Source organism: Gymnogyps californianus, chromosome 15 (assembly GCF_018139145.2).
Source record: "Gymnogyps californianus isolate 813 chromosome 15, ASM1813914v2, whole genome shotgun sequence".
Classification (NCBI taxonomy): Eukaryota; Metazoa; Chordata; class Aves; order Accipitriformes; family Cathartidae; genus Gymnogyps; species Gymnogyps californianus.
This window is the reverse complement of record NC_059485.1, coordinates 927,848-952,517: the sequence shown is the minus strand read 5'-3', so window position 1 is coordinate 952,517 and position 24,670 is coordinate 927,848. Positions and strand designations below refer to the sequence as shown.

Below are 24,670 nucleotides of genomic sequence, written 5' to 3'. Positions count from 1 at the left end.
CGCCCCCCCCCGCCCGGCACGGCAGCAAGCACGGAGTCGTTCCAAAGCCAACAGGTTTAATAGCATTGCACACACCCGGGCGCCCGGCAGCGCCCGCCCCGAGCGCACGCACAGCCCCGCACACCCCGTTACCGGCGGCCCCGAGGCGGCAGCAGAAGCGCCAAGCTCCGCCGGTGATGGGGGCCATCCCCCCGTAGACCTCCGTCAGGCCGCGCCCGGCTGGGGCTGCCGGTACCGGTACAGGCAGATGGTCCCGTCCCGCTGCCCGGCCAGCAGGCAGGCGCTGGTGGTGGCCCAGCGGGCCAGCGCCCAGCCCCCCGCCGGGTCCGGGTCCGGGTCCGGGTCCGGGTCCGGGTCCGGGTCCGGGGGCAGCAGGGCCGTGCACTGCCCTAGGAGCAGGTCCCACACCGCGATGGCTCCCGACGTCAGCACGGCTGCGGCCGAAGCCTCCTTCACGTCGCCCTCCAGGTACCTAAGGTGGTACACAGCAGGGTCACGAGGCTGCAGTTTGTTTGTGAAAGCACTACCGCATCGTTTTTTAAAATCAGCTAGTTTTTAACGTGGAAAATTACTAAGCAAATTTAAGGCAACTGTAGGAAGCCAGGCGACGTTACACGTCGTATCTTCAGCGCACCCGAGAACAAAGGATGTCAAGACAATCCTCCCTCAGTCTCAGAACGCACTTGAACGTTGTTCAGTAAGCCAAGACCTCAATCTGCTAATATCCGTGCACGGAGGAAGCGTGACGATGGATGCAAGTGCCTTGCAAGACCGAATCTTAAACAGCTTACTCTTCGAAATGCAAGACATGGGAAGGAAAAGGTCATCTGGCTGCAAACAGCTGCTTAACATAAACAAACCTGGCCAAGTGCTCTTTAACAGCACAAAGGCTCCGAACGTCTCATTTGCAGACATTTTCCCAGTTTGTTTTTTTTTTTTTTTTGCCTGACGAACCCAGTTACAGCATTTCCACAATCACTTCGCGGGGGGGAGAAGGACAAAAGCGTGAGCACGCAGAAGACCAACGCTCCTGTTTGTCAGCGGAGCCCCTTGCCGCGCGGTGACGCTGGGAGCTCGGAGGTCAGCGCGCAGCCTGGCGCAGGAAGCGGGCAGGAAGCAGCCAACACCCTCGTCCCATTCCAGCCTACGTACGGGACAAACGGCGGTGACGGATGCGGCCTGCTTATCGCCGGCAAGATGGCAAAGGGACCCCTGCCAGCAGTGCTGCTCCGCTCAGTAAGTGATTCTCCCCCAAACCCGCCTCGAAGGAGTCGTGAAGCCAGCCCGCAGAGTCCCCGAGGTACTTGCCTTCCAGCATGCCCAGGTGGGAGGGAGGAGAACGTCACTCCCGTGCTCCTGGCTGTTTTGGGGTTGAACGCTATCACGCGGAACGCGGGGTTTCCACAGGACTCGCTCTCTTTGGCATGTGGATGACTTAAAACAACAAACAGAAGGCCCTGATACACAGAGGAAAAATACATCACTAAAAACAACAGCAAGAGGGGAAAAAACCCAAAGAATTTTCCAGAAATTAATTGCTGCATTCTCTCTATAATCAAAGCCCCATGGACAGTGATGCATTATTTTTACCGAATAACACAGAAATGGTTTGCTTTCCTTATCAAATTAGATAAAAACCAAAGCAGCTGCTGACTGATAAGGGCTGATGCATTACAGCAGAATGACAGCTCAGTGACCCAATGGATTTATGCACTTATCTTTCTGCCTGGAAAAGCTAAACTTGCTGTAGGATGAGATGACATTTAAAGTAAAATTTCTGGGCCTCATTTTAATCCCTACAGGCTTAAAATTTAACAAGAACTCCATGCAAACCAGCACAGATGAAAACAGCGGCTCTCAGAACAGCCACCGGCCAGCACGAAATACGCTGGGACAGATACTCTGGGGAAGTCTCCAGAGAGTCCGACTCAAGCCATCATTATCGGACAAGACATTCGTGTCCCAAAAGGTTCAATGCTCACGGAAAACAATCAAATCCTTGATAAACCACACAAGTCCATCGGGAATCACAGCACAAGTGGAAGCAAGTGGGAAAGAATCATCAGTACGGATCTTGGTTTTAAACAGTTCATATCCTCGGGGGTATATGTAAGTAATAACCACTTCACATAGGTTTTCCGACAATGGCAGCGTGCCATCACCACGCTGGCAGCTACCCACTTGTGAAATGGAAGAGACTTCCCAAGCACCAGCACTGGGCAGCAGTACTTCTGCTTCCCACATGCAAGATGCTGCTGCTTTGGAATACACCTCGATGCATCACTCTCACTTTATTAGTACACTGCAGAAAGCCAAGAATTCGAGGTAGCCAGTGTGGCTTATTTCTCCTTTTTGCTTTTGAAATATCTTCAGTGTATCTAAATAGAGCTGATATTTCAAGCCACTCTAGAAACCTTAATCCTTTAAGTCCCCACCACCGTTAGCCAGTGCAGTGCATGCATAAACTGTGTGCCATATTTCATGTACGTACAGAGTCGGAATATGCTCGATGGCAGATGGAAGCTGGGTAGGAATAACCAACATGCATCTTCTTCAGAAGCTGGCCTGTTTTCAAATTCCTGCAGTTGGTGACAAGACAAATTCTGGCTGCATTTCCATCCTCTATCTGTTATTTTCTAATCATAGTTACACCACTATGCAAGACGGACACAGTTTTGGTTCCACATAAACCAAACGAAGACAAGAGGCCACAGGAAGAGATGTAATGAATACGATGCACAAGCAAGTGGAATTATAGCAGCATAGTTCATTCATTATCTATCCGACTGTATAGGAGGTAAGTGCCGGACTGTAGGCCCTCTGACAATTACCGTTTCGCAGGCAAATCAGCAGCCACCCAGCACCCCTACAGAACGTCTGCAGCTAGCTGTTGCAGCCACCACATACACCTGCAAGCTAAATCATTTAATCGCAAAGGAAACACTGACCAAACAACAATGCTGTTCGCTGCAGTGGTACCAACCAAGGCGTCTCTCATTCCTTCTACTTCAGCAAAAGCTAGAACAGTTTCTTCAGGGGGCATCAAAGTCTGTCCGTCCTTGCTCCTGAAGGGCAGATTAGCAAGTGAGAAAAGGCAGTCAAAATAATAAGCGTGTGTTCTGTACTCAGCACACCTCCAGAAAGAAGAGGAACCCGACACTTTTCTACACCTGAGATGTTTCCGTACTCTTCTTCCACCTGCCACACGGAGACCACCCCAAAGCCAGCAGACTCACCTTCCTGTCTCTGAAAGCGATACTATTTCCACTTGCTGCTCTTGCACGGTCCTACTGCTGCTGACCAGCCTCCTATCCTTTAGCCCAAGAACAGCTTTTATATTTCCAGTTTTTACCAGTGATCGCTTGAATGAGTCATTCTCAGAAGAATAAAGCAAGAGCCTAAATTAAGAGAAAAGTACGCCTAATGACAGAAGGAAGCAAAACTCAAACATGCCATAGTATATAAAAACGAGCATATGTTTAAACAGTCTACCACCTCTAGGGGCGAATAAGCAAGTCTTTGTGGTTGATTTTTAGAAATCTCTTCCATATTTTCCAACCGTTAGAGCAACTGAGAAAGTGACACATTAGTAAGAGATAATTTCAACCACTACACAAGAGGAGAGTTAAGCTGCAGCTATTCAGGGTGCAAAGCGCTAGTAAGAAATAAATACAAAACCTTATTTCTCCAATCTCCAAATCTCCCAATGCTATACACACGAGATTACAGGTGTCCGGCAGAGGAACGATCTGTATTACAGGAATCTAGGACAGCAAAACAAGAATTCAGCGTCACCCACAATGTCCCTTTGACTTTATTCCCATTTTCTAGAGCGTTTCAAGTGAAATGATATGGAGCAGAACTAATTTTCAGATCCCTCTGAAGAAGCACGCTTAGATTAACAGCTGAACTCTCTGCTGACTATTTACCTAATTAAACAATCCCTGTTGATATAAGAGACAAAAAGTGTCTCCAGGGAGTGTAAGGGGAAGGAGCATAAGCCAGTGGCTGAAGTGCAGCCACCATTTAGTACACGAAGTATCAAATTCCAGCATGTAACACACGAGCATACAAGCTACTGGCCTTCTCCATCAGCGGTGCAAATCATTCATCTGTTGCCTGATGGAATGAAAAATTTATGCCACCTGAAGAACTTACCTTGCACCCAAGACTGCAAGCTCCTTGTATCTTGGGAACTAACACACGGGACAAGAAAGTTGCCCTAAATTCTAGAAATAAGGATTGTGTTCATACCTCTCCGAGCTGCCAAGTATAGACCTTTCCCCAGCGGTCGGATGCCAGAGGTTTCCACAGGGAGACAGAACTCTCACAAGCAGTCACCACACACAGCTCTCTGCAGCCAGCTGCCTCCCACCACATGGTACTCACGTCCACGGCGCAGGAACTTGAAGAATCCTGTCCAAAACAAAACAGCGCTGGTTTTCTTCTGATACACGTGGTTATCTAACCTGGAGGTTCAGCCTGAGAAAAATGCTTGACATTCAGTGTGATGAGAATTTGAGGCTAAAACTTCACGCTTACAACATTTAATCTTGAGTAAAGTGCACCAAGGAAAACAAGCCTGGGGTGGGTTTCACCCTCAGAGCAGCAAATACATTGGCTCACTTCACAAAAATCACTTGTCATTTGAAACGGCAGGGACACGGCAGGGACCCGGCAGAGCCCAGAGCTGGGACAGGATTGGGGGTACCACGGCACAGCCACAACGAAGCCCGAGTGCCACCTACCCGCAGCCATCCACTTGCTTCCCTTGTCGCACAAACGGGAGACAGGACTTGCAGTAGCACCGACCGAGTTTAAAACTGAACAAAGCAAGGGCCTTCTCTTCTCCCTTGTGAAGTTTTCAGCTTCAGCCATATTATTGTTGGCTCGTTATGCTAACCCCCCCCAGGATCGCTTCTGGAGCAAAACTTTGCACTTTGGTTTGGAAAAGCTAGAGGTGGCCCAGCCCCCGGCAAGCTCACTGGGAGTTCAGCGGGCTTTCCCACCGAGGTTGCTTCCTTGCCTGCCAACCGTTCTCTACCCGCTGCGAGACAGAGGACAGTGAAAGGCCACCACTGCGGGAGGAAGAGCCCATGGCTCAGCTGTGCAAACAGCCCCGGGCACGATTTGTCTTCGTCATGGCATGTGCAATCAATGCTCCGTTCCAGAAGGGTGTGAACATCAGCACGTGTATTTGGCAGCGCTGTAGTCCCCCACAAATTTGTTCGTTACGGGGTTAGGGTAGTGCCTGCAAGGGTGACAGGAGGCCACAGGAGCCACAGGGCAGGCAACAGGGGTACAAGGGCTGAGATCATTTTACCTGGGGCTGAAGAAAAATGCAGCAGTTCTGCTTGTTAAGACATTTGCATGTGTTTAGAGATTCATATTCAGAAACAAACACTGAAATCCTTTATCAGTCAAAAGGAGATATACAGCAATCTAACCTTTCAGCATGCTTTACCACAAGCGAAGACAGAACTGATCAAATTAGACAGCAACCTATTTTGTTCAACTAGCCATTCTGCATTTTTTACTGCATTTTTGTTAAACTTGGTATGAAAGAGCTGCTGCTGACTCAGTAAAAAATTATCTGATGTTATCGCACCTTTAGCTTTGATACAAGCTGCAAGCTCTCTTCTCTCAGGCCATCAAGCAGTACCGGAGTCAACTGTTCTGCTACATCTTTTTTCTGCACAAAGAAAGAAAGAATGAGGATAATGCAACTTTGAAATTACATTCAGCACCTGCAAGAATGAGGCAGAAGCGTGAATTCACTCTGCACGCAGTTACTGGAGAGCTATGGTAGGAGCACCTCTTTTCGTACTTACATGTCTTTGAAAAACAAGAGATCCCAGACAGGTTATTTCCTGGTTTCACCTGAAAATTGTCTTTTACCACCACTTTGCATCTCAGCCTTCAGAGACGAGTCATTCTCCCAGTACCCATCCCGCATGCGAGTCATTTAATCTCCTTTACCAAATCCTAGCTGAAAATTTTCCTTGAGGTAGACCAACACTGTGTGGGTACCAGAAACTTTTTGTTCATACACACGTTTCAAACACGCATCCCGCAATAAGCACTGAAACCCACATCACCAGTTTCACCAAGCAGGATTTTAAAGAATTTGCTCTTGAGGTCAAAAGACCTTAGGCAACAGATGAAAACCAAACATTTACTGAGTCAGCTAAAAGACAGCATGCAGGGCTAGCACGCAAAGAGGTCTTTCCCGTGAAGTCAGGTGAGATTCTGGAAAAGGGGATTCGCCCACAAAACCACTGGCTTGGTACCCTTGGCAAAGAGGCCAGCTTGTTACCTGTTCAGGAGAAGCTGTGCAGGATCTCTGCTGTTTGCTCTCTGACTGCTGATGCTTCTCCAAGGCCACAGCCTCATCAGATTTATTATCGGGACCTCTTTCAGCTTCTAAAGGAAACGTTGTACCTTGTTCCTCCTCTTCTCTAGCAGATCCTGCACCACAGCTGTCCAAGTGCAGTGGAATGGCAGAGTCTCTGCATTCCCTGGGCAGATGCTCCACGGAGGAAGGCAGGCTCGCTTGCGAGGGAGATACAGAAGGTGTATTGGGGAAGACCTCGCTGCGTACTGATGGTAAAACAGCTGGGGTTGCACCCACGACAGGGAAAACAGATGAGGAAATCTGAGACTCAGGCTGAGTGGGAGCACCAGCTAAGACAGTCCCCATGGGAGTAAATAGCAATTCATGGGCGGAAAGTTCCTTCTTGGAAGCTGGGCTTTCTACATGAGGTAACTTGGGCAATCCCTTTTTGAAAGGCGAAATCAAATTACTTTTGAGACTTTTTTCTTCTGGATTCATTTGTGCATCTTGTGTGTCCTCTGAAGCCGCACCATCTCCAAACGTACTAGGAACAAAAACCTCCAAGTCATTCACAGGGGAAGATTCTAATTTCTCAAGTTTTAGTAGTCCAAATTCCTCATCCGGCAAGTGAAAGTCTCTGATACCCAGTCTGGAGGCCAGCCACTGGAGACTGCGGAAGGAGAAGAGAGAGCCGCAAGTATCGGGGTCCATAGCAGGGAGGCCAAGAGAAGCCGGACCCTCCGAACCCGTTGGATAGCTACGTCCTCTTTTGCTCTCATCTAGACAAAGAAAAACACAAGAGTACCCAGAGAGAACACCACATCATAAAATAACCAGCAACTAGCCTTTTCAGAATCTCTCATCCAGAGTGTCATATTAACCTATTTTCCAAAAAAAAAACCCCCCAAAACCCGCCATATCCATCTTAACGCATGGAAGTGGCACTTTTCTGGAAAGACATTACACTCTGCAATCGCTCTGCATCAAGCCTTCAGCTAAGATATCATTGCCAAAGACTGCCAGGATTGACCGAGTGCTCGGTCAGTTTGTTTGGTTTTCTCCCAACGCTTTCTCTTTTCACAACATTCACGGACCCTCAGACTGTAATGCTACTCTTTGTGTTTCACACTTGTCAGCACTAAAAAAAAATAATCATTAATATGCAGGCTTAGTTGGAGAAACAGGTTTACATCCATTTGCTGGAAAATCAGGTCCAGTGTGCACAACATTCGCTCCAACAGCAAAGGCAGCTGAAGAAGTTCTCAGCCCTGCTCCTCATCCATGCACTGCTGTTCACTCCCCGTCACTGCGCTGAAGCAGAAGTTTCTGGAATTGTTGGAGGAACATGGGCACCACAATGATAGAAATTTTTTAAAAATATCTCTTATTTTAAAAAAATAATAGTTAACCCATATCAGATTTTCTTGAATAAAAACATATGGCAGGGCGTGAACTCACTGGGACGTTTCCCTGCCTTGCTCTCGGGCTGTAGTTTTAGGAAGTGCTTATATTTGATGACGTACCTTTTGAGACTTGACGGGCTCTCTGTCTTGCAGAGGAACGCAGGGAGCGGCGCAGAGGGACATTCATCGCTAGGAGCTGCTCAGCCCTGCAGGCTCCTTGCACGCCCTGATTCTTAACATGCTCCACTGGACGTTTATCAGCCTGACACACAGTTAAGTTGGCTTCCAGATCTCCTATGCAGTCGGCAAAAGTTTCATTCCCTGGGTTCAGAGAATCGCTGTTCCGAAGTGGATTTTGAACCTGTTCTAACAGAGTCTTACGGCATTCGCCAAGCACTTGGCTTCCTCCAGGAGGAGGATCAGCACTCGTTGGCTGTATGGCGCCAGTCACGTCTGTCTCTCCAGCCCCAAGAGCTGCAGCAGCAGACAACCTTCTCTCATCTGAAGATGACTTTTCAACATTAGCCTCACAGTTTTCCTTTTCACTCTGACACTCACTTGACAGCAGACTACTGCCTTCCCTCATTGTTACGAGATCCAAACTCCCTATAAGTTCCTGTGACACGTGGTGCACGGGGGGGTTGCGGGCAGACTTTCTTCTTCCCTTTTGTTTCCTCTGTGATCGTCTCTGATCTCGCTTTGTGCTAGTGATGCTGTTTTGAGAAATCGATCCAAGTGAAGTGCTGCTGCCACTGGACGCAGGAAGAGATTTCTGAGGACTAACTGAATTTGCTGGATCATTTTCTGCACCAAGAAAAGGGAACGGCGTGACTCCTGACTCCAAATCGTTTTCAACTCTTTCTTGGGAGGGCCGATCTGAATTTGCATCTTTCTGCTTGCACTTACTTCGCTGACCTTTCTTGCTTCTGCCCAGCTGGCTGAGAATTACAGCATCGAGGTCCACTTTCCTCTGGCAATTAGACATGCGTCGAGTTGTCCTGACGTAGTATTCAACCGGAAACAGAAGCCCTTCAACCACCGTGCAAGAGTTCAGTGCGCTTTCAGGAACTGTCACCTTTTCTGGATGAGAACGTATGGACTGAATTTCAAGCTGTTGATTCTCCGACAGTTCTTCAACATTGCCTAGAGCAAGATCTGTAGGAAAGGGATTTAAGCTCTTAGCATCACTGTGATTTCCTTCACGGCTTTTGCTCTCATTAGTTATAGTGTTATTTCCGCCAGTGGGCAATACTTCACTTTCTGACATTAAATCCAAGAGCCTATGTAATTCTCCCTGATCTTCACACGTACTCTCACCGTCCGTTTGTTTTATTATACCGGAAGATTCTCTTCCTCCATCCCCACTGGTGTCAGGTAAAACAGAGTCGCCGTTCTCTGAACACGGCCGTGAAGCCTCACGGTTATCAGATGCGGCCACAGCACTTGGGGACTCAGGCTGCCAGGCATCGCTGCTGTCCCTCAGCGCACAGCGGAACAGCTCAGGCGCTCCTGGAGGGACACCGTCTTCAAGCATGTCTTGTACAACTGCTACGGCTGCATCGGGAGGAGTGAAACTGTTTTCTTCTCTCTGCACGAGTGCTGGCCTGGATGCTCTTGGAGCGTTTTCTTCAGTGTTCGAGAGACGGCTTTGCCTGAAGACTGGTGACTGAAGTTCCTCTGTACTGGCAATTTGATTTTTCACCTTTTCATCAGTGTTGATTAGATGCACATCACGCACTGCTTCCCTTTCCTCCAACACCAGAGCCTTCGTCCGTCTCCTCAGCTTCATCAAGTTTCTGGAGGTCTGGGGTTTTTTCTCCTCAGGGGCAGGCCTAACAATTCCACAGCACAGGTTTTCCTGGCTAGCCTGTATGCTTTCTGCCTGTGAGCTGTCCTGCAGGCTAACCTCATTACTGGAGAATTTGGGAACGTGTTTAAATGCGACAGATGTTTTCTTCTCTGTGTCAAGATCAGAGCAGGTTTTAGTCTGTAACTGGGAGGTTTCATGTTTGTCAGCACTAGGAGATATGTTATCTCTAGAACCTGTGGGAAAAAATGTCGTACGTGTAAAGTACTCCCAGCAAAGTCCCATCCTGGAAAAACATCCCACAGTAAAACTAGACGACTTTGTTAGGAGCGAAAGAGTGGGATCTTACAGTCGGGATCAGAGAGCACTGCAGACCGGGTGAGGAGGAAAGGAGACGAGAGGTTATGTCAGATCACGATTCAGCAGCACCGGCAAGGCCACGAGTGGGCGTGGGGGGCAGTGGATGTGGCAGCAGCTGCAGAGAGGGGACAGCGCAGCCAGGAGCCGGGCGGTCAGCAGAGCCGGGGTCCGTCCCGGCTCGGCAGGACGGGCCGGGGGGGGGCACAGAAGGGCGATAGTGGCTGGGCTGGGCTGGGCTGGCCCCCCCGCCCGCACCCGCCGCTGGGCGAGGGGAGCACACGGCAGCCGGCGGGGCCCTCCGGGCGCTCCCGCCGACCCGACCCGGAGCGGGATGCCGCCTGCCGCCTCCTACCTGCGGGCCTCCGCTCCCGCCGGCCTCCTTCCGCCGCCGTGCCCCGGCCGTGGCTCCTGGCTCGCTCGGCTCGCCGCGCCCGCTGCGGACACAACACCGGCGCGGGGCTGGGACCGGCCTCCCGGCACCTCCTCCCGAGCCCCCCCGCCGCCGGCCCCGGCCCCGGCCCGCTCACCCGCAGCCGGCTGACGGTCTCGCTGTACTCCCTCCTCAGCAGCGCCAGCTTCTCCCTCAGCTGTAAGACACAACGCACCGGGCTGGCACCGGCACCGCCGCGCCCGCCGCCCCCCGCCTCGCTCGGTCCCGCCCAGCCCCGCGTCTCGCACCTTCTCCTTCTCGGGGCCGCTGAGGGCCCCCCGCCCGCCGGTTCCTCCGCGGCCGCCGGCTCCTCCATGGCCGCCGGCTCCGCCATGGCCGCCTCCCGCGAGAAGCGCGCGGCGCGCGGGCGGTGCGTCTCCATAGCAACCGGGCCGCCATAGGCCGCGGCCGCGGCGGAAGCGCTGGCTGGCGGGGGGAAGTGACGTACCGGAAGCCGGGAGTGGCTGTGCGGAAGTGGTGCCGCCATGGAGCTGAGCGAGATGCTGTACAACAAGTCCGAGTACATCGAGACGGTGCGGGGGAAGGCTGGAGGGGACCGGGACCGGGACCGGGGCCGGTTGGGGCGGCGGGGCCGGCTGAGGGGGCCGGGTCGTCGGCTGAGGGGGCCGAGTCGGGCTCGCTGAGGCGCTGGGGTGTCGGGGCCCGGGAGGCGGCGGGGCCTGGGGGGCGGCCGCGGTGACCCTCCCCTTCTCCCCGCAGGCGTCCGGCAATAAGGTGAGCCGACAGTCCGTGCTGTGCGGCAGCCAGAACATCGTTCTCAACGGCAAGGTAGGCAGGCGGCGGGGAGGGGGGAGGCCGCGGTATCCCCCCGCCCCGGTACCTCGGCTCTGCCCAGCAGCTCGGCTGGGTGGGAGGGGAGCGCGGCCAAGCCGGGGGGTCCCTGTCACCGCCGCAGCAGCACCCGCGCTGCTCTGCTGTCCGCTGACAGCCGCTCCCGGCCCCGTGGTACCGGAGCTCTGCTCTCTGAGCACACAAACAGAGCTTCCTCCGCGTGCGAGCTGATCGCGGTGTTTTTATCCATGGAACAACGTATTTCTGTTTGTGCTTAAGCCTCGCTTTGTGTATTGGCTCGCTTTGTGCAGCTCACTGGCACGATGGGAGCACAACTGGTGGTTGCAGGCTCCTGTGCATTTGCTTTGTTCTCGCTTTTCTTTTGACTAAAAGAATCGTCTGTGAGGTAACATAGTCTTGCTGGAGTGGCCTGATCTCTGCATGAGTCTGTATAATACCTGGTAACATGAGTAGAAATTGGAGTTCGTTTATCTCTCTCTTCTTTTCCAGACAATAGTTATGAACGACTGCATCATCCGCGGTGACCTGGCAAACGTGCGGGTTGGACGACACTGCGTGGTGAAAAGCCGTAGTGTCATTAGACCGCCCTTCAAGAAGTTTAGTAAAGGGTAAGAGGTCCCCTTCCTTTAGGGAGACTGAAGTTAAAATCTATATACCTAAAAAAAATGTACCAGCTCGGCTGAGATCTGTATTCAGAGGGCTGTGTTCCTTTTGCAGCAGTTTGCGGAAATACATCCCTCTAAACCTGCCTTTTCCTCAAAGTTTCAGCTTTGCCTTGAGGGTTAGCGTTCCCTTCAGACCGTAATGTGGAAAGGCTGGGATATATTAAAATAGCTAAGCGAAGAACGTGTTTCACTTGTTCTTTGTTTATTCACAACGTCTTCCTGTTGCTCATTTGGGCCATCCTTTAGAAAGAGGTGAGAAAGACCAGTTACTGTTCTGTCTTCCTTAGCATCAAATCTACCTCTGGCAATCCAGCTGGAGACGGGAGACTGCACAGTGTGATTTGGGGTCTAACAGTGTCACGGATCGGTCTGTCTGTTGTACACCTGAACAAATAACTCTCCTGTCACAGGGTGGCTTTTTTCCCTCTCCACATTGGTGATCATGTCTTCATAGAAGAGGACTGTGTTGTCAACGCAGCCCAGATTGGCTCCTATGTCCACATAGGCAAGAACTGTGTCATTGTGAGTGCCATTTCTCAGACTTTTCTTTCAACTCTTGAGCACTGTTGAGGCTTTGTAACACCAGCGGAGAGGTATCTGCACCAACTGGCTGGAGCAAGCATACTTACTCTGTGCTGTTCCTTTCTCCTCCACAGAAAGCGGTGCTTTTACTTGTGCTTTTCTGGGGATAGCGGGTTCAGCTGATCACTGTTTGGAAAATCTGTCCCAACAATACTGTCCCTGTGGCTAATGGGACTGTCCGGGGAAGGCAGCCTTTCCGCAAATTACAAGTGGAATTGTGTTTCTGTGCAAATAACACAAAATAGTCGAGGTTGCTGTCTGCTGAGTTAGAGAAGGCCCTGCTATGTTACTGCATGACTCAGGTTTTAGGCTCTGATTTCCACATTGACGTGTTAATATGCAGCTGCCCGTACATGTGTTAGTCAAGAACAAACACGTTTTTCCTCAAAAAAGGAAAAAAGTTAATTCTGTTGGGAAGAGCATTCAGTCAGGGTAAAGATTTATTCCTGTGATCCCTTATACAGAATGTGTTTTGAGCAGTTAAACTTGTTGAAGCTTAGGTAACTTGTCAGTAATAAGCAAAAGCATATAGCTTTTTAAGTATAAACTTTACCTAATCTCTGTTTTAGGGTCGTAGATGCGTTTTGAAAGACTGCTGCAAAATCTTAGACAACACAGTACTACCTCCTGAAACAGTAGTCCCACCTTTCACAGTCTTCTCGGGCTGCCCAGGTATGCTCCCTCTAACTTTACTTGCACAGAAGCGTGGATAACATGGATATTCTTATTTTAAAATGAGATTGCTATGACAAAGTTGCCTATTAGCATTTAGCGCCTAGAAATAAAGGTATAGGGCACTCGGTGAATTGAAAAGTAACAAGTTTAACTTGTGAAACTCACTGCTTTAGTGAATGTTAGGTAGGTGGTACATGTTTACTCAGTATTACTAGGATGCCAGCTGTGGCCATCCTGTACAGTAAGCAACACAGCTTTTCAGGCATCTAGAACCCACCAGGCTTTAGGCTCTGGCAGAGGGAGCACTCCTCCTCCTCCCGTGGTTTCTGGTTTTGCAGGCATTTCAGTGGTTCGGACTGTAGGAAGTCCACTTGCTCATTATTCGTGTGTTAATAGGGAGGTAGGTACATTAAACTGAGGTATGTGAATGTTTAGTTCCTGCCCATTGACCTGGCTGTGCCGGAGATCTCATTGTACAAATTGCACGCTCCGTCGTTTATCTTCTGATAGTGTTTTATGGGGAACAGCGGAAGCTGTTACGGGACCCAGCTGCAGCAGTCTGTCTGATGTCTGCCCCGGGGGTACGATGGGAACGATCCTACTGCATTGCTCGACATGAGAGAAGAGCCCGTGGCTGTTCTATTAGTATTTACTTACAATTCAATCCAAGTCGCTGCTTTGAACGTTGAATATAGGCTTATTTCTGCTTTCTCCTGCAAGAATGCTGATGGTCATACTCTTGTTCTTCTTCCAGGACTCTTCTCTGGGGAACTCCCGGAATGTACCCAGGAACTCATGATTGACGTTACAAAGAGCTATTACCAGAAGTTCTTGCCGCTCACTCAGGTCTAGTAGCCTATTTACCGTGTTTCAGAGCAGTACAGGCACGCAGGAGTATTCTGGGGGCGGGGAGGGGGATGTTGTTCAGAGAGACCGGGGCACGGCCCTCCGCTGTTCCTGAGCGCTTCTATGAGTGTTCCTCAACACTAACGGTCTGGCCAAGCAGTCCCTCGTGAAAGCTGCTGTGTCATGTTGTTAAAACTTTGTATGCTCATTTTGAATGTAATTCATTCCACGTTGTCTGAATTGTGCCATGAAATGTTCTGGAGCTAGGAAAGCTGATACAATTCCCTTTAGGGCAGCACCTCCTCGTTGCAGCTGGGGAACAAGGCAGAGTTGACAGCACATAACTCTGCAGCCTAAGCCTGTCTTTCATGTCAGTTCTGTTCCTAACCCAGAGCAAGCGGGTTTACGTTTGCTAGAAGCAATCTCCATCCTAGAACAGAAGTGCTGTGTGGCTGAGGTGCGTGTTACGGGCAGTTACTTACCAGGGTTCGTTAGACCCAGCGCTTTCCTTTGGAAAAATATTTGCTGCTCTGTAGGCCTGCGTGTTGAGGTGGATGGCCTCTTCCTTTTCTCCCTGTGGACTGGGATTCTCTCCTATAGGGACAGGATATCGTTCGTCATCCTGGGATTGGCTTTAGGACTTTTGGCTGACATTGAAACCTGTCTTTCTATGCCTTGCCTGCCAGGACACTTCTTAGCTTTTAGCTCTTGAAGTAGACCTCAGTCCTCTCACCTGTCATGCAGGGTTAGCATCCTCGTGGCCAATGCATGTTCTGCTTCCTGAACGTCGCAGACCTTAAAGAGCCAAAGGGCTTTGGAAAGAGGATTGCCATGTCAGTGACAGGATTCAGTGCAGCAGAAAGTGGGTAATGAAAAGCAGAAGCCGGAGGTGGGTGAGAGAATGCTGCAATTGTCCCCGCTTGTTACCCAGTATGTAGATTTGCAGAAAGCTCTTTGGTGCTTTTCTGCATTATAAAACTTAAGAGGGAGATTCAGACTTCTTGGAAAGAGTGAACATTTCATTGTGGACTTGTAATAGAGCAGGGATAGTTCTCGCTGGGAGCAGCTCTGTGGAAGTTGGAGACAGCTGACGCTGGTGTGTACCTGACTCAGTACCAGACAACTGGCTAAAAATGAATCTGCCTGCTCTGGTTGTGTTATATTAAAGCTTAGCATCGTCCTTCTCTAGCTTGTAAAACTGGGGCTCCTGCATGTAGTAGTGTAGCAGCTGGGGGCCAGGACGCGTATTAGTTATGTAGTAGGTGCATGGCTGCGAGTTCAGCAGCCCTGGAGCCTTCAGCTGTTCTGTATAATGCAAAGTACTGGTACACCTTAAATAGCAAACAGCCGTACAAGTACTAAAGTGTGTAGTAATTACTGTTAATCAAATGTAAAACCACTGACTGGTTTGTTTGTATTTTTACTGTACATAAATTAAAGCCTCTTCAGTTGTTCAAGTGACTCAGGGTTGTGACTCTTCCAATCAAACTTGAGACTAGAATGAGGTTTCTGCTGTGCCTGGGCACCTGAGCCGCAGTCTCTTGTTCTGTGACTGTCACAGGCTGTTGCTGACTATTACAGAGTCAGTGCATTAAAAAAGTGAAGTACAGTGTGAAACAGCTGCTTCTTTCTGCCTCTGAGCTGATGACTTTCACCCAGAAATGATTCTAGCGTTGTTGTTTTATAATGGCTCTTGTCTTTACTTCCATTCAGTCACCAGGGTGACTTTAAAATCCTCTCTTCAGCACTGGAACGTTAGGCACACCGATTTGGTACAGCAGTAGCTCCGGTAGTGTTGCTTCAAGCCCTCGGCAACGGCCCACTCTTTGGGTCTGCCCATCCCAGGCGGCAGCTGTGTAAAAAAGCGGGAGCTGGAGCCAGCTTCTCGTGGCAGGGAGCGCGGCTGGGACAAGAAGATGAGATTCGGTCTTGAAGCTGCAACAGCCGGGCTGGTACTGCTGAGCTGTCCGATGCAGCGGATCAGTTAGGTCTGGTTTCAACAGAGCTGAAGTGTTTTACTAGAAGCCCAGATTCAGCGGGACCGTTGTACCACCTAGTCCCATACTGGCTAGAAAGACCTGCCTGTTCCATGGCAGCCGTGTTCCTTCAGTCCTCCTGAAGCGGGAGTGGAGGCAAGCGTGGAAGGAAGCTGTGTTCTTCCCGCGATCTCCTGTGGGTTCAGGGAGATGTCCATGTGAAAGGCCCAGGCTCGCCACTTTTTCCACCTACGTGAAACAGTATTAAGTGTTCCTTGCGTTTGTACTCCAGGCGGCTTCCTAATTGACTTCAATTTCCAAAAATGTTTAGTTCCTGCTGTCCAGAATCTGCCTAGCCCTTGCAGAAGCCATTTGCAGTGAGGGGCTAGAGGAGGCCTCCCCCGTCACAAGACCTGACAGGTTTGGGGATTCTTGCAAGATTTCCTGCAAGTCAGATGTTGAGGGGTTTGTGCTGCCACTCGCGAGTACTACTTTGCCCTGTTAACTTGCCATCAGGTGTCTCTTGAAGCGTGGGAAGGCGCACGCTGTTCGGTCAGGAGCGGGCTGTGTGTGCTGTGTTGCCTTGGTGTCGCTTCAAAGTTTCAACACCACATAGTACGTTTCACCGGGATCGCTTGATTAATGGCCGCAGCTGGGCAGCGAGAAGCTAGGCTGCTGGCGTGGGAGAGGGGTGGGAAGCGGCGGCTGCCAAATTAAGGGATGTGAGTTTGAGAGTGGGAACGGGATGGCAGCTGGAAAAGCCTGAGTGATGCCTTTCCCCGATCACTTGAGCAGCACAGCTGTAGTGCACGGAAGGATACGTCACTGCACGGTTGCTTGCGCGTTTCTTGGCCTACTCTTCCTTCTAGCAGGCTGAGCCGACCCTTCTGCCTTAATTAAAACCTCTTTTATTGTCTCTGTTAAGGTGGCCTCTGCCAGGGTCTAAAACCAAGTCGCCACTGAAGATCTCAAACACCCAGCACTGTTAACATTCCTTAGATTTGGCCACTTTATCCTCCTGTCCTCTGAAGCATCCCTCTGACCTGGGCTCACCTCTACGCCTCTGCCAGCTCTGGAAAGATGGAGCGTCAGTAGGTCGCAGCGTGCTACTACGGCCCTGGGGAATTACGAGGTTCTGATGGCAACGTTCAGTCTAGCGCAGTGCGATAAAACGTGACTTCCGAGGGAGGGCTTTGCTGCGTAGCCACAGCGGAGCTGCAGGTGCATGGGGAAGCATGCCCCGCAGGGAGGGAAATCCCTTCTGTCAGGAATCTTGTACAAACAGTGATCACTTCAAACACTAAGTCGCTGTATTGCTTCATTGATCCTATATGCTTTACTCCGGTTTGCTCTGACCAAGACCGGCGGGCCATGCTGCTTTTATGTCGGGGCATTCAGAGTCCTCGGGAACGTACACCTTCCCTTTCACTCCGTGTCCGCTGCGAGAGGCGCTGATGGCTCTTTCGAATCGCAGCGGCTCAGTGTAAGGAGCGGTGAAGAGCCGCTGCGCGCGAGGGGCTGTGCGGGAAGGTAACGGAGTCACCGGTGGAGTGGAGGCCGTGTCCGCTTTGCATGGAGCGGGATTTCCTGAGACGATCCGGCTCCGCGGCGCAGCGGGGGGGAATAACAGCTCAACTGTTGGCTGCTGGCTGCGGTGGTCTGCAGGGCTCGTGGCTTGGTCCCGTGCGCTGGACTCCCCAAGCCGCCCTGGAGTGATCAGTGGCTTGTGTCAATAGCTGAAGGCTAGCTGGGCCTCGTCTGCGGTACCCACAGGTCTGGCACGGAACGTGTGGCCAGGACCGTCTATTCTTTGTTAGCCAGGGCTGAAAGAAACAGCTTTCACTGGCGGGGAAGGGAAGCCGTGCGGGGTAAAGTCACCGTCCTCATCCCGGTTGTGGCAGGGTGGGACCGCGCGTGCCTGGAGGGAGGAAGCGGGCTCGTGGGCTGAGGTGCCGTGGCTGCTTTTTGTGCCGGTTTTGGTTATTTGTCGCGGGCGTTTTGTCGTGCGCCGGCAGGCAGCAAGGTCAGGCGAAGGGACGGGTTACTGCTCCTGGCGGGTGCTGTTGGAGTGCAGGAGCCGCTCTGCGGGCCCCGGGGCAGGCGTGGGCCCTTGGTTCACTGGGTGGCGTGTCCGTGGGGTGAGCGGAAAAAAAAATGGTTAACGAGGTGCGGCACAGCGACGCTCAAGTGCCAGAAGCGAGAGGCACCAGGCGTGGGTGGGATGCTACAGAATGAAAATCAGCCAAAGGACCGGATTCTTGGGTCAGTGTGGAAATCTGGTCTGTAAAGCGGCAGCGGCTGAACTGGGGAAGGCGTCACAAAAAGCCGCAGGGAGACGAACGGTGGTTCGAAACTTGCGGTTTCTTTCCCAGAAAAAAACAAAACAAAACAAAAAAAACCCCCAAAAAGCCCAAACACGTCAGGTACGAACTCCAACATGAATTTCCCTTCACAAAATACTTCGTGCCCCGTGTTCGGGAGTCCCGACCGCCGCCTCGGGAACGGCCTGCGGGTGCTTGTACCGGGACACCCCCCCACCCCCCCCTCCAGCCCCTGTGGGCGCAGAGAAACCGGCGCAACCGGAGCGGCGGCGGGGGGGCCCGGCTGGGCCGAGCTGCTGCTGCCGGGCGGGGGACGCGGAGCGCTGGGCCGGGCCCTGCCCTGGAACCCCGCTGCGAGGAACGGCGACCGAGCACCCCACGCGTGTCCCTCGGTGGGAGCAGCGGGCCGCGCGTGGCCGCAACTCAACGGCCGCCGGGGCACGCGCCGGGCGAGCCCCGCCCCGCGTGGGGGCGTGGCCCGGCCCTAACTGTGGCGCCTGTCTCTTTAAGCGCGGTGGGCGGGGCGCTCCCATGGTGCCCCGCGGCGGGCGGCGTGGATTTTAAATCCTCTCGGCCAATAGGGAGCCGCCGCGGGCGCGTAACGCTCCGGGGCCGCGTTTGAATCGGGCAGCGCCTGCCTGCCTGCTCCCTGCCTGCTGCCTGCTCCCGCCGCCTCACCCTGCCTCGGCCCGGCGCAGCTCCCGCTCCCCCAGCACCCGCAGCGGCCCGGCCCAGCATGAGCGCGGCGGGCGGCAAGGCGACGCGGCCGGCGGCCCTGGCGGAGCCGGGGCGAGCGGGCGGCTCAGCGGCGGCGGCGGGCGGGAAGGAGGTACCGAAGGTGCTGGTGGACCCGCGGACCCGGCGGAGCTTCGTGCGCGGGCGGTTCCTGGGGAAGGGCGGCTTCGCGCGGTGCTACGAGCTGGCGGAGGCGGAGAGCCGTGAGGTGTTCGCCGGCAAGGTGGTGCCCAAGTCGCTGCTGGTGAAGCCGCACCAGAAGGAGAAGATGTCCATGGAGATCGCCATCCACCGCAGCCTGGCCCACCGCCACGTCGTCGGCTTCCAGGGCTTCTTCGAGGACGCCGACTTCGTCTACGTCGTGCTGGAGCTCTGCCGCCGTAGGGTGAGGGGCCGGGGGGGGGGCGGCGGGGGGCGGGTGTCGGTGTCCCCCCGGTACTGACCGTTCCCCCGGTACTGACCGTCTCCCGCAGTCGCTGCTGGAGCTGCACAAGCGGCGGAAGGCGCTGAGCGAGCCCGAGGTGCGGTACTACCTGCGCCAGACCATCCTGGGCTGCCAGTACCTGCACAGCCACCGCGTCATTCACCGGGACCTCAAGCTGGGCAACCTCTTCCTCAGCGACGACATGGAGGTGAAGATCGGTAGGTGCCTGTGAGCAGATGCCCTGCCAGCCCCCCATGGCTGCCCCACAGCAGGGACCCCAGCCCTGGGGGCCAGCCATCCAAGGCATCTCCCGTCATTCCCCGTCTCTCCCAGGTGACTTTGGCCTGGCCACCAAAGTGGAGTACGATGGCGAGCGCAAGAAGACCCTGTGTGGGACCCCCAACTACATTGCCCCGGAGGTGCTGGGCAAGAAGGGGCACAGCTTCGAGGTGGACATCTGGTCCCTCGGCTGCATCATGTGAGTCAAAGTGCCTCTGCGCGGCCATGCCGCGGGCTGGACGTGGGGCTGGGTGGTCCCTGTGGTCCCGGTCTCGTTGGACCCTCTGGGCTTTGGCGTGAGCCGAAGCTTTGGGCGCGCCGCCTCCAGAGCGCCTGCCCTGGCTGAGCCCCGCTGCCAGCCAGCACACGACCTCCCCTGTGCCCTGCACGTGCTGGTGCCCGCACGTCTGCGGGCTGATCTGTTATGCAGCATGGCTGTCTCGAGGCATTTCCCAAAAGCCCATGCTTCCTAACTGGAACTTTCTCCAGAGGGTACTGGATCCCAGCTTCCCTTTTCAGGGGGCAGGAACCACGCACAGTACATGTAGCTGTCTGCGCTACTGCACGTCCGATGCCAAGTGTGTTCCCTCTGCCAGGAAGGTCCCGGGGTGTGCTTAGGATGGGGTCACTTCTGCACACAAGTCTCTTTCGCAAACTGCCTCGTGCAAAACTGACGCCCTTTTGTCTGTAAACACGCAGGTACACTCTGCTGGTGGGGAAGCCGCCTTTTGAAACTTCTTGTCTAAAAGAAACGTACATCCGAATCAAGAAGAACGAGTATACTATTCCCAAGGTATGGTGCTTCCCGTGGGTGGAACCGTTCACCTCGCAGCAGTTCTCGGTCAGCCTTCTGCCGCGCCATCCTGTTCCTGGCGCGTGACGGGCTCTCACGTAATGGTGAAACGGCTCTTACTGCGGAGTGCTGGGAAGGGGATGTCTCAGTCGGTGGTGGAGCGAACCTGCAGGGCCAACTTCCTCCTGAGGAGCCAGCAGCTCCCCTGTAATCCAGCAAAAACCCAAGCTAGGCAGTTGGCACGTGGAGTTAAATGGACACGCTTGAGCCCATGAGGTCTGGGCCAGGTCCCTGGCTCATCCTGCTGCTGCTGATTCTGTCTTGCTAAAGTCAGTCGACTTCAGGCTTTGCATGCTGTGAGGAGACAGCTCTCCATACCTGCCCAATTCTGTTTCCCCAGGCTTGCATCCTGCTTGCCTGACGCAGCACAGGAGCTCTGCTCCAAGCAGAACTTACCCCGGGTTGTATATCCAATGCATTTGCTGCTAGTGTGCATTGTCCCCTGACCCTTGTCTGCGAACTCTCTCTGTCTCCTCTTAGCATATCAACCCTGTAGCTGCTAACCTCATCCAGAAGATGCTGAGGTCCGACCCTGCCACGCGCCCAACCATTGACGAGTTGCTGAACGACGAGTTCTTCACGTCGGGGTACATCCCCAGCCGCTTGCCTACCAGCTGTCTCACCGTTGCACCTCGATTTTCAATTGCTCCCAGTGGACTCGAACTGAACGGGCGAAAGCCGCTGACTGCCCTCAACAAAGGTGAGTGCAAGTGTCCGGAGGTGAGGCTGGGCTGCGGTGCTGGATGAGAGCCTGCCTGGCCTCCAGCAGCACCCAGAACCACCAGTGGGGAATGTGGCGCTCCCTCACCTCTTCTTTTCCCAGTACGTATGGGAACCTGGAGCGTTTTGTCGGTGAGAGAGAGATCTCCTCGCTCTTTGCCCAGAACCAAAGCGGGGAGGAAGTGCCAGCACTAGCTTTAGCTATACGGCATATAATGTGTTTCCTATAGTTAGGGTAGAATGTAAATCTGATGCCTTTAGAAACCTACTCCCTGGTCGTGTGTCCACACTCTTCTCTCTCCTGGCCCAGGACCAGACAGCCCTGCGCTAGAGAACTTGCCCGAAAAGGAAGATGTAGCTGGGCTGCGGGAGCTGGGAGATGCTGTCGACGGTCACTTAGCGGACATGTTACAGCAGCTGACTGCAGTCAACTCGGCCAAGCCCTCCGAGAGAGTGGCAGTGCGACAAGGTGAGTCTGGGGACAGTCCCACCGGCACCGGCCTTCCTGGATAACTTGCTTCTCTGTCACTCTGATGCTGTTGTCTGAAGTGAGAGACCAGCTAACCTCAATTTCACGCTGGAAGGCTGAGAAGCCTTTTGGCCTTGCTTGCTTGCTGGGGTGCGCAGGATGCTGTGAAATGTCTTCTGACGAGCTCCTTTCGTCTTTGCAGAAGAAGCTGAAGACCCAGCCTGCATTCCCATCTTCTGGGTTAGCAAATGGGTGGACTACTCGGATAAATATGGTCTAGGTAAATAATATGGGGGCAATACTTCAGCCTCTTCTAGTTTCTGAGGAGGCTGGGGGAAGCGTTGATTTGGGCATTGCGTGGGTCTGGTTCTTTAATCACAGTATTCCAGCGTGTGTGTCCAAGACCACCACCAGGACCATGACCAAATACCCAGTGGATCCAGAGCAGCGGCCACCGAACAGCAGCCCTGGCCACTTTAAGGTGGAAAATGGCTACCTGCTGCATGAGATGGCTGCCCTCGCTCCCCAGTGAGCACGTGTACCCCCTGTGGCGGTTAAAGCTGCTTCTGCAGCAGGTGATGCGATGAGGGAGGATGACAAATCCAGAGGAGGAGAAGTGCCACCCAGACCTCCACAAAGAGGAGACTCTTTAGACCTGGCAGGGACTTGGTGGGGTGGCTGTCAGGGAACCCCTAGATGATACAACCTTCTGCCTTTGTATTTCACACAACCCCTGGTCCCTTGTATTTGAAGGTCTGATGGGCTCCCTTTTGAACTAGGTTACCAGCTGTGTGACAACAGCGTTGGAGTTCTCTTCAACGACTCCACTCGTCTTATTATGTACAATGATGGGGACAGCTTGCAGTACATCGAGCAAAACAGCACCGAGTCCTACTTCACTGTGAGATCCTACCCCTCTGCCTTGAACAAGAAGGTCAGTCCTGGGAACAGGAGCCCTCGCTGGTGGGTGGCTGCCCCTGGGGAGACTTCTGCCAGCCTTGTTGGGCTTTGGCAGGGTGACTTCTGGGGAGAAACATCTGTAACTTGGGGTCGCTGGCATTCTGCAGGCTTCCTCTTGGCTGGTAAAACATGGCCCCGAGGACAGACACTAGCAGCTCTCACTGTTTATTTCTAGTCGCTATCTGAGGCTCATTTATGAGCAGCTTCACAAGTGCTCGCAAGACTTGCACGTACCTAAGTGTTCAGCAAAGCGAGTCTCAAGTATCACAGACCGAGTTAGCTTTGAGTATGAGAATTTGCCCAAGTTTGTGCAGTGACACCTCAAGCTCTGAAAGATGTTGGGAAGTGCTGGGACTGTGATAGCAGCCCCTGCCCTCCCCAGATAGCAGGGGTCATCCTCAGCCTGTCTGCTCACGGCCTTTCCCATCTGCAGATAACGCTATTGAAATACTTCCGGAACTACATGAGCGAGCACTTGCTGAAGGCGGGTGCTAACATCACGCCGCGGGAAGGAGACGAGCTGGCCCGTTTACCCTACCTCTGCACGTGGTTCCGGACCCGCAGCGCCATCATCCTGCACCTCAGCAACGGCACTGTGCAGATCAACTTCTTCCAGGTGAGGCGGCCGCTGCTCTGCGTTTAGCTCCGGCTGCTGAAAGAGCCCCGCTATGCGCGGTGCTAGATGCGAGGCAGCAGGAGGGTATAACCTGGGCTGAAGCTTTGCCCGGTGAACCGAGCGCTGGGAGGCTCCTTACTCCCCTCGCTGGTACGTAAGCCACCCAGACGCAACTCACTTGCGAAGGGGCTGTGTCCTTTGGCAGGAGGCAGACTGCTGCACAGTCTTAGGTGCAGTGGTCTTGAGCTGGCTCGCCAGATCGATTTGTTTCCCTTTGCTGCGATCTGTGAACAAATGCTGCAGCATGGCGCTTTGTCAGCGTGCTGCTGGGTGCAGCTGGGATGCCCGGACGGTTCATCCTGAGCAAACGCGGTCCCCGAGGAGCAGAGCGCGCAGGGTGACGGTGCGTTCTCTCCCCACAGGACCACACCAAAGTCATCTTGTGCCCTCTCATGGCTGCTGTCACGTACATAGATGAGAAACGGGACTTCCGCACGTACAAGCTGAGCCTCATTGAGGAACACGGATGCTGCAAGGAGCTGGCCAGCCGGCTCCGCTATGCTCGCACCATGGTGGAGAAGCTCCTCAGTTCAAAGTCTGGCTCAGCCCGTGTGAAACCCTCTGCTTAGACCTTGTTCTCGATGGACTCAACATCTGTGCCAAACTGTCCCAGCTGTGGATGGGGAGGTCTAGTAGCATCCCTGCTCGCGTTGTAACCTCCCATCGCACAGCTGGGCTCCCACTCCTGGCGACGGTCTAGTTGCCACAAGGAAGCCCCTGATGCTGTGGAAACAGCGTTGCTCACTGACTGGTACCCAAAGGTTTCTTGCTCCCCACTCCTAATAGAAAGTCTGTTTTTTTAATTGCATACCTAGTCTTTTTTTCTAACTTCCCAAAACCAAAAGCCTGACTCAAAAACCAACCCTCTTGTTTGAGGCACCTGGGCCTTCTCTTGAGAGAACGAAGCACGGGGAGAGCAGAACTATCATGTAAGTTATTTGTACATGTCTGTGCCAATGCTCTCTAGGCTTTTGTTTCCTCTTGTAGAAATTCAGGTAAGATATTTAACAGGCCCAGGGTGAGACTGAGCAATCAGCCTTTTAATACCGAAATTAATCTACATGAAACAAACTTTTGTATATTGCATAACTTGATTAAAGATTGTTCGCTGCAGCTCCAGCCTGTCGTGGTTCCCTTCGGCTTGCTGTGAGGGAGGGAGCTGCGCCTTGCCTCTGGCTTCCCCTCCAAGCGAGAGCTGGTCTCTTCACGAGCTCATGCTGCCTGCTTGATTGCCCTGACTAACGAGCCCTGGCCTTGCTCCTAGCTCGGCTCCCCCTCTTAACACAGAGCAATAGGGAAATGGTGGCAGACGGTGATAGGAAATGGGGAGTGGGGTTAAGTT

At 53.1% G+C, this 24,670-nt stretch overlaps 3 protein-coding genes across 3 annotated transcripts; 2 read left to right on the top strand and 1 right to left on the bottom strand.

The window, feature by feature from the left end:
* Nucleotides 1–44: 44 nt before the first annotated feature.
* PALB2 (partner and localizer of BRCA2) lies at nt 45–10,821 on the bottom strand. The gene is made up of 14 exons (XM_050906159.1): nt 10,805–10,821; nt 10,583–10,760; nt 10,432–10,491; nt 10,257–10,338; nt 7,858–9,780; nt 6,317–7,113; nt 5,609–5,692; nt 4,255–4,416; nt 3,679–3,764; nt 3,237–3,398; nt 2,949–3,065; nt 2,492–2,579; nt 1,309–1,457; nt 45–472 (listed from the first exon to the last, which is right to left on the bottom strand). Exons 1-14 carry the CDS (start codon nt 10,819–10,821, stop codon nt 205–207), a joined length of 4,173 nt encoding a protein of 1,390 aa, XP_050762116.1. The 3' UTR covers nt 45–204.
* Nucleotides 10,817–17,186, top strand: DCTN5 (dynactin subunit 5). Its single transcript, XM_050905809.1, has 7 exons — nt 10,817–10,867; nt 11,055–11,123; nt 11,637–11,755; nt 12,223–12,334; nt 12,964–13,066; nt 13,824–13,915; nt 16,817–17,186. The coding sequence occupies exons 1-7, from the start codon at nt 10,820–10,822 to the stop codon at nt 16,835–16,837; spliced, it is 564 nt and encodes a 187-aa protein (XP_050761766.1). The 5' UTR covers nt 10,817–10,819; the 3' UTR covers nt 16,838–17,186.
* Nucleotides 17,187–18,863: 1,677 nt separating this feature from the next.
* PLK1 (polo like kinase 1) lies at nt 18,864–24,443 on the top strand. Its single transcript, XM_050905807.1, has 10 exons — nt 18,864–19,332; nt 19,421–19,589; nt 19,705–19,849; nt 20,350–20,443; nt 20,984–21,203; nt 21,534–21,692; nt 21,895–21,972; nt 22,472–22,626; nt 23,086–23,268; nt 23,691–24,443. Exons 1-10 carry the CDS (start codon nt 18,949–18,951, stop codon nt 23,895–23,897), a joined length of 1,794 nt encoding a protein of 597 aa, XP_050761764.1. The 5' UTR covers nt 18,864–18,948; the 3' UTR covers nt 23,898–24,443.
* Nucleotides 24,444–24,670: the final 227 nt, after the last annotated feature.

Excerpts from the sequence above, each read along its gene's own strand:
- DCTN5 (XM_050905809.1), top strand. The coding sequence starts at position 10,820 with ATGGAGCTGAGCGAGATGCTGTACAACAAGTCCGAGTACATCGAGACG. Across the intron at positions 12,335-12,963 it reads TAGGCAAGAACTGTGTCATT|GGTCGTAGATGCGTTTTGAA; the intron begins GTGAGTGCCATT and ends TCTCTGTTTTAG. Across the intron at positions 13,067-13,823 it reads AGTCTTCTCGGGCTGCCCAG|GACTCTTCTCTGGGGAACTC; the intron begins GTATGCTCCCTC and ends TTCTTCTTCCAG.
- PALB2 (XM_050906159.1), bottom strand. Across the intron at positions 7,114-7,857 it reads AGCCCGTCAAGTCTCAAAAG|ATGAGAGCAAAAGAGGACGT; the intron begins GTACGTCATCAA and ends TTCTTTGTCTAG. Across the intron at positions 3,399-3,678 it reads TTGGAGATTGGAGAAATAAG|GCTCTTGCTTTATTCTTCTG; the intron begins GTTTTGTATTTA and ends CTCTTAATTTAG.
- PLK1 (XM_050905807.1), top strand. The coding sequence starts at position 18,949 with ATGAGCGCGGCGGGCGGCAAGGCGACGCGGCCGGCGGCCCTGGCGGAG. Across the intron at positions 21,973-22,471 it reads CTCGGATAAATATGGTCTAG|GTTACCAGCTGTGTGACAAC; the intron begins GTAAATAATATG and ends CTTTTGAACTAG. Across the intron at positions 23,269-23,690 it reads TGCAGATCAACTTCTTCCAG|GACCACACCAAAGTCATCTT; the intron begins GTGAGGCGGCCG and ends CTCTCCCCACAG.